At 46.2% G+C, this 12,329-nt stretch overlaps 1 protein-coding gene across 1 annotated transcript; it reads right to left on the bottom strand.

Annotated features, from left to right (window-relative positions):
• Positions 1–295: 295 nt before the first annotated feature.
• Positions 296–1,130, bottom strand: LOC110142863 (malignant T-cell-amplified sequence 1). Its single transcript, XM_020902259.2, has one exon. It carries the CDS (start codon positions 983–985, stop codon positions 440–442), a length of 546 nt encoding a protein of 181 aa, XP_020757918.1. The 5' UTR covers positions 986–1,130; the 3' UTR covers positions 296–439.
• Positions 1,131–12,329: the final 11,199 nt, after the last annotated feature.

Genomic DNA, 12,329 nt, shown 5'->3' with positions numbered 1-12,329 from the left:
CAGGGCACGTTTTTAGCTTTCCCCACCAGGGATGGAATCTGAGCCCTCTGAGGTGGAAGCGGCAGTCTTAACCCCTGGACCTCGCCATTTTCTTCCCCTACCTTTTCACTCACGAGGGTCTGTCTACCAAGTGCACGCTCTTGACTTTGAAATCTACTTTTCTGAGAGAGATAATAAGCCTGTTCCAAAGGATACCTGCTTAGACCAACAAGACAGGAAATCTAAACTGACCACTCCCGGGACACAAAAACACTCACAGGCACACACACAAATGACACACACACAGACAGAGGGGTTCGTTCCAAAACTTTTACTTGGCCTTTCTCCTTTTCTAGTGTCCGCTGAATGTCTTAAGCACTGAGGAGCCGTCTCCCTGGAGTCACTCGGACACAGGCTGGGCACGAGGTCCACGGGGCGCCAGGCGCGCGTCCTCCCAGGCTCACTTGTACGTCTTCATGTGCCACAGCCCGTCATTGAGGTAATGGATGTTCTCGATGCCGATTCCTTTGTTGACTTTCTCGATCTCGTCCGCGGACATCTTCATGACGCCCACGCACAGGGCGTGCTGCTTTCCCTCCGCCATGATCGCCACCACCGTGTCCACTGCGGCGGGGAAGAGGCGGGCCCCCGGCGAGGTCAGGCCTGGGCACATAATGTTGGCTCCGCTGAGCACGAACTTGATGGCTCCCTTGTCCACCTGCTGGCGGGGCAGGATGAACGGATACTTGTGCAGCAGCCTCAGCGTTGGGTAGAAGGGCCCTTCCCTTTGCCTGAAGAAAAGCAGCTCCCCGTTCACCGTGAGGATTTCTATGTGCTCGTGGCATCGCACTATTTTGACCGGATCCTTCTTTGGCATGATTTGGTTCAGCCACGGTTCGATGCCGGGAAACTGCTCCATCAACTGGTTCTTAATGCCTTTAATAACGGAAGTTTTCAACTGGATACAGTTCGACACGTTTTCTTTTTCATCAAATTTCTTGAACATGATGCAGGGGTAAAGAGGACGACCACAGAAAACCCTGGCTGGGAACCGGGGAGAAAACTGAACTACCGAGAATCCGGCGGAGACGCTTACCGAGGGGCGGCTGCCGGAGGGGACGCTCGGCACGGCTGTCGTTAACCGGAAGAGGCGCCCGCTTTACGACCTTCCGGCACACAGCTTTCCGGCACGTTTACTTCCGCCGCCCGGTAGACGACGGCGCGCTCGGCGGCGCGCTCGGGGCCGGCATTCTGGGGTTCTACTCCGGAGCCGGGCGGGTGAAAGGGCGGGACTTGAGGAGGGAGAGGAGGAAGAGCGGTTATTCTTGCTGCTGCAAGAGAAGAATGGGGGAGTGGGCGGCGGAGGGCGGCGTGGGCTGTATTCTTTTCCTGAAACTATTTCCGTCCAGTTACCGCAGCCGGAAACCCGAGGAACCCGGAGCGGTAAGCCCTCCCCCTCTTCCCAGTCGGGGCGAGGAGTCGCGCCCTGGCGGTTACTCCTCTTTGCGGTCTCTCACGCTCTCCGGTGTCGTCCAGCGCAGGCCCGAATACTTGTATACAGTTGCTTGCTGTTCGTCACCTTCCCCGTTCTTTCCACCTGCACTTGGAGAGAAGGGGCTCTGCGCCCAGAAGGAATGCGAATGTTTTGGTTAGGATTTCGGTCCTTTTTCAGTTCAGTTCAGTTCAGTCGCTCAGTCGTGTACAACTCTTTGCGACCCCATGGACTGCAGCACTCCAGGCCTCCCTGTCCATCACCAACTCCCGAAGTTTACTCAAACTCATGCATTGAGTCGGTGATGTTATCCAGCCATCTCATCCTCTGTCGTCCCCTTCTCCTGCTTTCAATCTTTCCCAACATCGGAGCCTTTTCAAATGAGTCACTTCTTCACATCAGGTGGCTAAAATATTGGAGTTTCAGCTTCAACATCAGTCCTTCCAATGAACACTCAGAACTGATTTCCTTTAGGATGGACTGTTTGGATCTCCTTGCAGTCCAAGAGACTCACAAGAGTCTTTCGAACATCACAGTTCAAAAGCATCAATTTTTCGGCGCTCAGCTTTCTTTGTAGTCTAGCTCTCACATCCGTACATGACTACTGGAAAAATCATAGCTTATTTTAAACAAATCTAAACTCGTCTTCCGGCTCGTAATACTGTCTCTTTGGTAAATGTAACGGTGCTTCTGAAAAGAATAGGCCTTCTCCTTTATTTGGGTCCAGTGAATCTCTATTCTTACTGATTTTCTGTGTACTTCTTTTGTCGATTTCTGAGCAGAATGTTGAAATCTGCATTTGTGGATCGCTTTCCCTTTTCAGTTCTATCAGATTTGGATTCATAGATCTTGAGGCTCTACTGTTAGGTCCGTACCCCATTTCAGATTAAAGTGGAAGTAACCCTGTTAATTAGGATTTTATCCACTTAGGTTCTGCTTATTCTAGGAAATAAAAAGCCCATGAGGGTAGAAATTATATATTTTATCTCTGTATGTTTTCATCCAGCACAAGACCTGATTCATGCTACAGGCTACATATGCAGTAATTGGCGGATGAATAAATGAAAGAATCTCTCCCCTCCCCTAAGATTTGGTCCCGTTGTTTCCCAGACAGAGCTTTGTGAAGAGACTAAGAGCAAATCCTGGCTCTGTGGGCACTTCTCTCTAGTAAACATATGCTTTATTTGGGAAGCCTGCACTGTGGCAGAATTGTAACAGGTACTAAGTATATAGTGGAAATAACGTTTCCTCATTCTTGAGAGCTTATATCACGAGGTTTTGTGTGTGTGTGTGTGTGTGTGTAATTATTATAAGAAATTGTCTCACAATTATGGAGGCTGAGAAGTTCTTAGAGGATCTAATTCTTCTAAGAGGACAGTTGTCTTTTTCGTTCTTGATAGTCCCATGTTACCAGGTGTGAAGTCCTGTGTCTGAGCAGCAGAAACCAGATACTGAAATTCAGAGGAGGGAAAGTCATTACTGGCCAGAATGACCAGGGTGACTGTCTGTAGATGCGAAATAGCTTTAATCAGAAATGATTGGACCTGGACCCAGCTATCAAAGGAACTCCCAAGGGATTTTATAGTGAAGCTGTTTTAGGCAGAGGACTCTAAAAATAATGTCTAGTTTGGAGTTTCATAGCAATGAAAAGTCTTTTTGAAGTTAATTTATCATTTTTATCTGAAATTGTACTCTTAAATCCATACCATTTAATTCTTCCCCAGGGTGCACTTTTTCTTAGCCTGCAAGCATCTATTTGCTGTCTTGCCACAATAAGGTCCACAAAGGGCTAGATTTTGCTTCTAAATTCAGTTAAAATGAAAAACTTCTTTTTAGACTTTCAAAAAACTCACCTCTGAAATCACAGGGCCTGGTTCTTTATAGAATAATCTCAGTCTTTGAGGCTGGCATACATTATCATATTATAAAATATGATACACAAATTTGCTTTAAACTTACTAATATGTTAAAACATGGCTTTTATGCTTCAGTTCAGTTCAGTCGCTCAGTCGTGTCCAACTCTGCGGCCCCGTGGACTGCAGCACGCCAGTCCCACTGTCCATCACTAACTCCCGGAGTTTACCCAAACTCATGTCCATTGAGTCAGTAATGCCATCCAAACATCTCATCCTCTGTTGTCCCCTTCTCCTGCCTTCAGTCTTTCCCAGCATCAGGGTCTTTTCAAATGAGTCAGCTCCTCACATCAGGTGGCCAGAGTATTGGAGTTTCAGCTTCAACATCAGTCCGTTCAATGAACATTCAGGACTGATCTCCTTTAGGATGGACTGGTTGGATCTCCTTGCAGTCCAAGGGACTCTCAAGAGTCTTCGCTGACACCACAGTTCAAAAGCATCAATAATTCAATGCTCAGCTTTCTTTATAGTCCAACGCTCACATACATACATGACTACTGGAAAAACCATAGCTTTGACAAGATGGACCTCTGTTGGCAAAATAATGCCTCTGCCTTTTTTTTTTTTTTTAATGCCTCTGCTTTTTAATATGCTCTCTAGGTTGGTCATAACTTTCCTTCCAAGGAGTAAGCATCTTTTAATTTCATGGCTATAGTCACCATCTGCACTGATTTTGGAGCCCCAGAAATAAAGTCAGCCACTGTTTCCCCATCTATTTGCCATGAAGTGATGGGACCGGATGCCATGGTCTTAGTTTTCTGAATGTTGAGCTTTAAGCCAACTTTTTCACTCTCCTCTTTCACTTTCATCAAGAGGCTTTTAGTTCTTCAGTTTCTGCCATAAGGGTGGTGTCATCTGCATTTCTAAGGTTATTGATATTCCTCCCGGCAATCGGCAGTCTTTATTCCATCATGTGCTTCATCCAGTCCATTATTTCTTATGATGTACTCTGCATATAAGTTAAATAAGCAGGGCGACAATATACAGCCTTGACGTACTCCTTTTCCTATCTGGAACCAGTCTGTTGTTCCGTGTCCAGTTCTAACTGTTGCTTCCTGCCTGCATACAGATTTCTCAAGAGGCAGGTCAGGTGGTCTGGTTGTAGGGTAAGGGAGTTAGAGAAGGCGAGGTTGGAAAAAAGAATGAGATCAGCACTTTACAGGTACAGATCACCTTTAATGAGGCTAGAAGGGGCAGCAGTCAAGATTAGTGAGCTGCTGCAGTAACCCAAGAAAAGAGTAAGTATATATATAGGCATATATGTGGAAAGCTACTGTCTTAAGGGGGCCTGTTCTTCTCTAAGGTTGTTCGGAGTAGTTATCTCTTGAATAGCTGGGGCAAGAAATTCTGGAGATTGGCCAGAGGCTGTGAGATGGGCATAATCAACCTTTAATGTCCATTTATTTTTTCTTCAGGTGAGAGAGTTCTTTGTTTTGCATAGAATGGTGGGGAGGACCTGGAGGGGATTTTTAACTCCAGGCCATTTTGAGCACTGTAACCTTCCTTCATTCCAGACCTTAAGGAATATATATAAAAAGAGAAAGAGAGGTGGGCATCGCTAATGTTCAGGGCTTCTTCGTGGTGATAAATGAGGGTCAGGGGTTTGTGGTCTGGGAGGATAGTGTTGATTTTCTATTCTGGCCGTCAGGGTCTCAAGGAAAAGAACAGTTTTGACTTGGTCTCAGGAAATGGCTCGGATTTGGTCTTGGAGGAATCCCTGGAAAAGATTAAACAAACAAGGTTCAAAGGTGAGTAGGAGGATGTTAAAAATGAATGGTCCGAGGAGGCGTAAAACCTAAAGCTTCCAGTTCCAATCTGTTAACCATGACTGCCAGGAGTTGTTTAATCTCTGGTGGATTCTTGAGGCTCGATCTGTGAGGTTTTTTGCAGCTCCTTGGACAATACCCAACTGGTTGGCATAGAAACAGCAGGATTCGTCTAGAAAAAGGCACAGACCTCCCTTCTCTGCATTGAGTAGGTCTAATCTCCTTCTCTTCTGTAAAATACAATGGCCGCTAAGGAATCTAGTTGACTTTGGATAGTTATTAGGCCTGCCTTGAGCTATTTTCCTGGAGGCTGTCTGATAGGTCTTTAGAGAGTGTCTGCTAGTTTTGGATGGAGGTGGTTAAGCCAGCAGTTCCTTTTCCAATACCAGCTGGTATTCCTAGCCCTACTAGGAGGGGAATGAAATGAATGGCTCATTTTATTCACTTGTGGATGAGAGGAATAGGCAAGGGTTGATCATTGGTGGCTGTTAAAATGTTTGGACTGGAGTATACCAGGGTGCAGGTCCTGGTCCAGTTAGTAGGTAGACAGGTATGTAGACATCCCACACAGGAAAAATAGGGCACGTGTCGTAATACAAATGCTGAAGTTGATGGCGAAGAGGAGTCAAGGGGGGGTTTTCATTGTTCGTTCAAGGACGCTCACAGACCCCACAAAGGTGGCCCCAACAATGGGAGAAGTGGAGGGATATGCTGAGGGAAACCGCCCTGAAAAGGTTAGAGTGTCCTGTAGGACCAGAAACATTATATATAGCCTTTCCAGTGGCAAAGAGTTAGGTGGAGGTATGGTTGCACATGGAGTTAGGGATTGTGCCCGCGGGTTGGTCATATGAACTGTTTCCGGAATTTCTGGATATGCAAAAAGGAGCTGGTTGTAACAGTGTTACTCTCTAGGCAATAGGGCCTCCTATTGGAGGTTTTGCATTGAAGGAGGGAAGGGAAGTTCAGTGAGTAAAGATTCTAAGTGTATGTCTGAATTTCAGATTTGGTCACTTGTGTGAAGCTATTTAAGATATGAGACGAATAAATGCTCCCCATGGTATGAGTGGTGTAGGGACTTTTTACCTGTGGTCCAGTCGAGGATGGATATGGGGAGGGCTGAATCTCCCAGAGGAGTTACAGATAAACATATCCAGCAGTCTTTAGCCAGTTATGGGTTAGAAGCATTGAGAAGTATATAGGTTAAATTAAGGGTCCAGAATAGATAGTTGAGGTTAGGATTTTGAAGGAGTTCATGGGACAGGAAGAAGGGAGGATAACAAGAAGATGTTAAACAACATTTGGGGAAGTGAGTATAAGATAGATTACTATGGAAAAGAACTGGATTTCAAAGGGGTAAAAGTTATAAAAGGTTCCCAGTAACCACAAGCTGGAGATGTAATCTTCAGTGTGTTTGAGCGTGGATCCTTGAGGACTCGAGACCCAGATATCTGCCAGAAATTGTTCCAGGAATAATTGAAGCCATGAAACCGACAGGCTCATCCATCACCAACTGGGGCCGGTGGAAGCTGTGAGAACTTTATAGAGTTGTAGGGCCTGTGTGAGAAACTTGATAAGTATTAGTCTGGCAAACATTTTCATCATTGGGCTGCGTAACCTTTTTTAACCGGGTGATGTGTACCCAAGGGATAATTTCTTTTAATTTTGTAGCGATAGGGGTCAGCAGAATTACCATGTAGGGACCTTGCCAGTTTGGGGTTATATCTGAGTGGGACTGAGTTGTCATACAAACTTTGTCTTATATTTGAAGGGATGGGTATAGAAGATTGGGATGTGGTCAAGGGAGTAAGTCATCCATATGTTGCCAAAGGGCATCTCGTATCTGGGCACGTAAAGGAAAAGGAAGGTGGGATGGCAGTTTGGGAGCATCCTGGGAGGGGGGAAGACCCAAAGGTATTATGGGCCTCCCATACATGGCCTCAAATAGACTGATATTTAAGGGTTTTTTGGTAAGGCCTGGACCTTTAAGAGGGCTAAAGGGAGGAGTTTAGTCCAGTCTGTAGTTCAGTAGTTAATTTGGTCAGAGTTGTTTTTTAGGACTCGGTTGGCTCTCTCAGCCTTGCCGGAAGACCAGGGACGATAAGGAATGTGAAACCTCCAATGAACTTGAAGGGCTCATTTATCACTATTTCAGGTGATTTGGGATGTGAACTCAGGCCTGTAGTCAGACTGGAGGGAGGAGGGCTTTCCAGACCTGGGGAGGATTTCAGTAAGAATAAGCTGAGCCACAGTAGACGCTCGTTTGTTAGTAGACGGGAAAGCTCCGATCCATCCAGAAAATGTATATACGAAGACTAGGAGAAATTTAACCCTTTTTATGGGTGGCGTGTGGATGAAATCTACCTGACAGTCTTGTGCAGGAAGATGTCTGCGACTTGGTGGGTGGGGAAAGGAGTGGGGCGAATGTTAGAATTAGGATTTGTCCACTGACAAATGGCACAAGTTTGGGTCAGATTATTTAAATAAGTAATGTTGTCCTTAGTCAGTTCAATCAAGTTCTGAAGGAAAACCTTAAGTACTTTTGCAGAGGGGTGGAAAAGGAAATGTAAATATGAAAGTAATGTGCGGATATTAGGCTCATCAATTTGAGCTGTAGTAAAGACAGAACTAGGGCTTCCCTGGTGGCTCAGAGGTTAAAGTGTCGACCTGCAATGCAGGAGACCCGGGTTCAATCCCTGGATGGGGAAGATTCCCCTGGAGAAGGAAATGGCAACCCACTCCAGTATTCTTGCCTGGAGAATCCCATGGATGGAGGAGCCTGGTAGGCTACAGTCCACGGGGTTGCAAAGAGTTGGACACGACTGAGCGATTTCACTTTCAAAGACAGAACTAACAGAAGCAGCCTGCTGCATTGCTTCCTGATCTGCTATATTGTTACAAAAGGCGAGAGGACCATGTCGCTGATGTCCCCGGCAATGTATTACAGCAGCTTGTTTTAGGAGCTGAGCTGCATGGAGGAGTTCCGAGAAGCATTGAGAATAGGTGTGCCCTTCTGAGTCAGGAATCCCCTCTCCCTCCAGATTATAATGTTAGAATGTAATATGTTATAGACATACTTGGAGTCAGTGTAAATGTTTATCTTTTGGTTTTTGGCTAGGGTCAAAGCTTTTGTAAGAGCTGTCAGTTCAGCCTGTTGTGAAGATGTGTGAGCTGGGAGTGTAACTGACTGGATGAGGCGAGGAAAGATAACTTTGTCGGACTGTACCTGGATTATAGTTATCCAGCCCCAAATGAGTCTTGTTTCTGGGCACTGCCATCTATGAACCAGGATGGGACTGTGGGGTTAGTAAGGGGCTGATCAGTTATATGTTCAAAGGAATTAAGTGTCATATCTAATGTCTGAACACAGTCATGAGATAGTTGTTCTGCTTCTGGATCTGGTGTAGGGAGTAAGCTAGCAGGATTAAGAGGTTTACAAGGCATAAACGAAAGGGATGGGTCAAGGAGGTGTGTGTGGAGGATCTGTAGTCAAACGGGTCGGAGAAAGGAAAGCCTGATGAGAGAATAAATGTTTGAAGGAATGAGGTGAGCATACATATAGAGGAGCATTTCAGGTTAGTTTTTGGGCTTCAGGTATTAAGAGGGGGATTGTAGCTAGGGCCTGGAGATAAGGTGGCCATCTGAGCATGATGAGATCGAGTTGTTTAGATAAATAAGCTAGAGGCCCCCATATGTCCCGTTTTTGGCACAGAATCCTTAAGGCGTGTCCTTGTCAAGAATGTACAAAAAGGGAAAAAGGCTTGGTGTAATCAGGTAAGTAAAGAGAAGGGACCTGTAGTAAATTTTTGGTAAGAGACTCATTTGGGGTGTGGAGAGAGGGGGGGCCAATAAGGATTCATCTAAGTTTCCTCAAGTAGCTTGGTAGAGAGGTTTTGGGTGGAGGGCAAAATTTGGTATCCATATTCGGAAGACATTTAATAGAACTAATAGAGAAAGAAGTTCCCTCTTGGTTTGAGGCCTGGGGATCTGTGTCAAGGCTTGAAGTCTCTGAGCTGGAATTATTTTGGATGTGGGAGTGAGAAGCAATCCCATGTAATTGACAGTGGTGGAAGCAGTTTGTGCTTTGGAGAGTGAGACTCCGTAGCCCCAGTTGCCTAGGGCATTTAATACCTTTGCAGTGTGGACTAGGCAGTTGTGATGAGAGGAACTACATAACAATAAATCATCTACATATTGGAGTAAGGTAGTGGAGCCTACATCTAAAGTTTGTAGGTCTCTTTGGAGGGCTTGACCAAAAAAATGAGGGCTGTCTCTAAACCCTTGTGGTAAGACTGTCTAATTTAATTGTTGAGATTGATATGTGTCTGGATCCGTCCAGGTGAAGGCAAATAGGGGCTGTGAGGAGTGGTGTAGACATATAGTAAAGAAAACATCTTTGAGGTCCAATACCGTGAAGTAGAGTGTGTCGGGGGAATATGTGAGGGATGGGTGTAGGAATTAGTGACCAAGGGGTGTAAGGGTATTATAGCCTCATTGATCTTGCTAAGAATTTGAACTGGACACCAGGAGTGGGTCTCTCTTTGACTGCCAGTATGAGGAGAACGATAGGCCCCAAAAGGCTGGCTTTGAGCAGTCAGTAGATTATTGGTTTAAGTCCTTGTCAGGATTCTGTGGTCAGGGTGTACTGAGTTTGGGTTATTACCTGAGAGGGATTTTTTAAGAAAGACCTGTACAGGGCAATGGTGTCGGGCTACCAATGTGGCTTCGGTGTCCCAGACCTGAGGAGCTATCGGGGGAAGGTCAGTGACAGGTTTTGGGAGTGACGGCTGCTCAAGGGTTCGGGTGCCATTTGGATGCAAAGAATTGATATGGGATCTAAGAATGGAAAGTTTATAGAAGTTTGTGGCTTAGCCAGAAGATCACATCCCATCAATGCTATTGGGCATTGAGGAACTACTATAAAAGAATGTGTTAGTGTTGCCTTACCAAAGGAACAAAGGAGAGGAGAGGTTATTTGGGGATAAAAAAGGATGCCTGAGACCCCCTTCGACGGCCACTTCTGAAGGTTGGAGAGGGCCCTTAAAGGAGGTTAAAAGTGAAAAGGCCGCTCCAGTGTCTTATTAGGAATGAGACTTTGTGTCCGGCCACCGTGCCAATTACCCAAAGCTCCGAGTCCATCTGTATCGGACGGACTTGGAGTCTGGAGCTTGGGCTCCATCCCTGGAATAACTCAGGCACAACTGGATCATCTCTCACTTCATCTGAGGAACCATGGTCTGGGGTGCCAGGGTCCCCCTGAGTCTGGTTCCCAGCCCATTGTTATTGGGCCTGGGGTGGACCCCGAGATATGGTGGGGAGTGTCTGAGAATGATCCTTTTTCCAGTGGCCCCACTGTCTGCAGGTGGGGCAGGGTTTGGTGGGTGGCTGGGGATTTGGGCAGGACTTAGCCCAGTGTCCTGTTTGGTTATATATAGGGGCCTGGAGGGTTAGGTCCCATACAGATGGGCCGAGGTTGATGGGCCAAAGGGGTTGAGTTTTTTTCTTGGATAGCTGCAGAGAATAAAGCATATTTGGCCTTTCTTTCCTTTTCTTTTTCTTTTTTCGCTTCTTCCTCCCTACTGTTGAAAACTTTCAAGGGTATTTCTAGGAGATCTTGCTGAGGGGTTTCAGGGCCCTTCTGTAATGAGCGTAGTTTTCAGCGAGTTTCGGGGGCTGACTGGCTTATGAACTGGACGGGTAGGTACAGAAGTCCGGTGGGGGTGGAAACATCTAGATTAGTGTAATTTTGGATTGCCTCAGTAAGCTGTGAAAGAAAAAGGACAGGATTTTCATCTTTTTGAGTCACTTCCCTAATTTTATCTTAGTTAACATGAATGTGAGAGCTTTTTAGCATTCTTTTTAGTAAACAGGTGATCATATGATGTAGGTATCAGATGCCAGCATCACCTTGATATGTCCACCATGGCTCAGTTAAAGGGACTGCATCATCAGCCGCCGGATTAGTCCTATCTTGTTTATGGAGCTAATGAGCATGAGTCCAGGCTACCTGCCGTATCCATTTTTCATCAGGGGTTAATGTGGCATTTAGGATGTAATAAAGATCATTCCAGGTTAAATGATATGCTTGTGTAAGGCAGAGGAATTCTTTTCTATACCTAGTAGGATTTTCTGAAAATGATCCCAATTTTTCTTCAGTTTGGCTCATATCAGAAATTAAGAAAGGCACATGAACCCGGGTAGGGCCCTCTGGTCCTGCTACCTCTCTTAGAAGAAGCATGTGTTTGCTTCAGGTCCTGGCCGATGTGGCGGTGGGGGGTGGAAATCTCTTGGGGTTTCAGAGTCATCGCTTCCAGTTTTGAAGGAGGAAGGACTAGAGGACGGGGTCTTGTCTCTGGAAACTTTCTTTCCCGGGCGGTAGGGAGGAGGCTCATTTGCTGGGTCAAAATCAGGGGCTGGGGGTTTAGGGGGCCTTTTAGGGGCTTTAGATTTGGATTCTTTTGTAATGGAGGGGGAGAGAGAGCAGAGGAGGATTTGATAGGTAGAACAGCCCTTGCAGAGAGAAGGATGGCTTCTAAGGTGCCAGAAGACTTGAATATAGGGAACCTCCAACCATTTGCCATTCCATTTGAGGAAGTTTGTGAGATCTGATAAAATATTGCAATCGAAAGTCCCGAACTAGGCCAGCAGTTTAGTTTATGAATCTTGAGATCTGTCAAGAGCAGAGGTTTGAGGTTTCGTTTTACACAGGCCAAGGGAGAGTCCTGTGGGACGGATTGCCTTGACCCCCATAGCAAATGGCCAGCGACTGTCTGGTTGAGAGAAAAGGTCGTCACCTAATCTTTTGACCAGGCAGAGAGAGAGAGAGAGAGACTCTGACAGAGGTAGGGGTGTCCCTCACATACCTCCCCAGAGGGCCTTTTGGCTGGACAGTTCCCCAGGAACCTGGAAAGGACGATAGTCTGTGGCACCCTAGAGTACCGTCCAAGCTTACCTGGGCTATTGGGTCAGGCGAGAATTTATGGTGGATGGAGGGAGGTCAAATGGCAAAAGGCCTCTGTCCTGGAGTTGGTCGGTCTTGTGGAAAAGAAAGTGTAGGGAAAAGAGGAAGAGAGAAACCAGTATTCCTCGGGTTACGCGGAGAGCCAATAAAGCCCTTTCATTGGACTTTGTACCACTCACGAAGGCACAGGGCGCCCTCTCCAGGAGGTGTTGAAAGTCCAG

This window comes from Odocoileus virginianus, chromosome 9 (assembly GCF_023699985.2).
Source record: "Odocoileus virginianus isolate 20LAN1187 ecotype Illinois chromosome 9, Ovbor_1.2, whole genome shotgun sequence".
Lineage (NCBI taxonomy): Eukaryota > Metazoa > Chordata > Mammalia > Artiodactyla > Cervidae > Odocoileus > Odocoileus virginianus.
Note: the sequence above shows the minus strand (reverse complement) of the source record. Positions and strands in the feature narration are given on the sequence as shown.

Excerpts from the sequence above, each read along its gene's own strand:
- LOC110142863 (XM_020902259.2), bottom strand. The coding sequence starts at position 985 with ATGTTCAAGAAATTTGATGAAAAAGAAAACGTGTCGAACTGTATCCAG.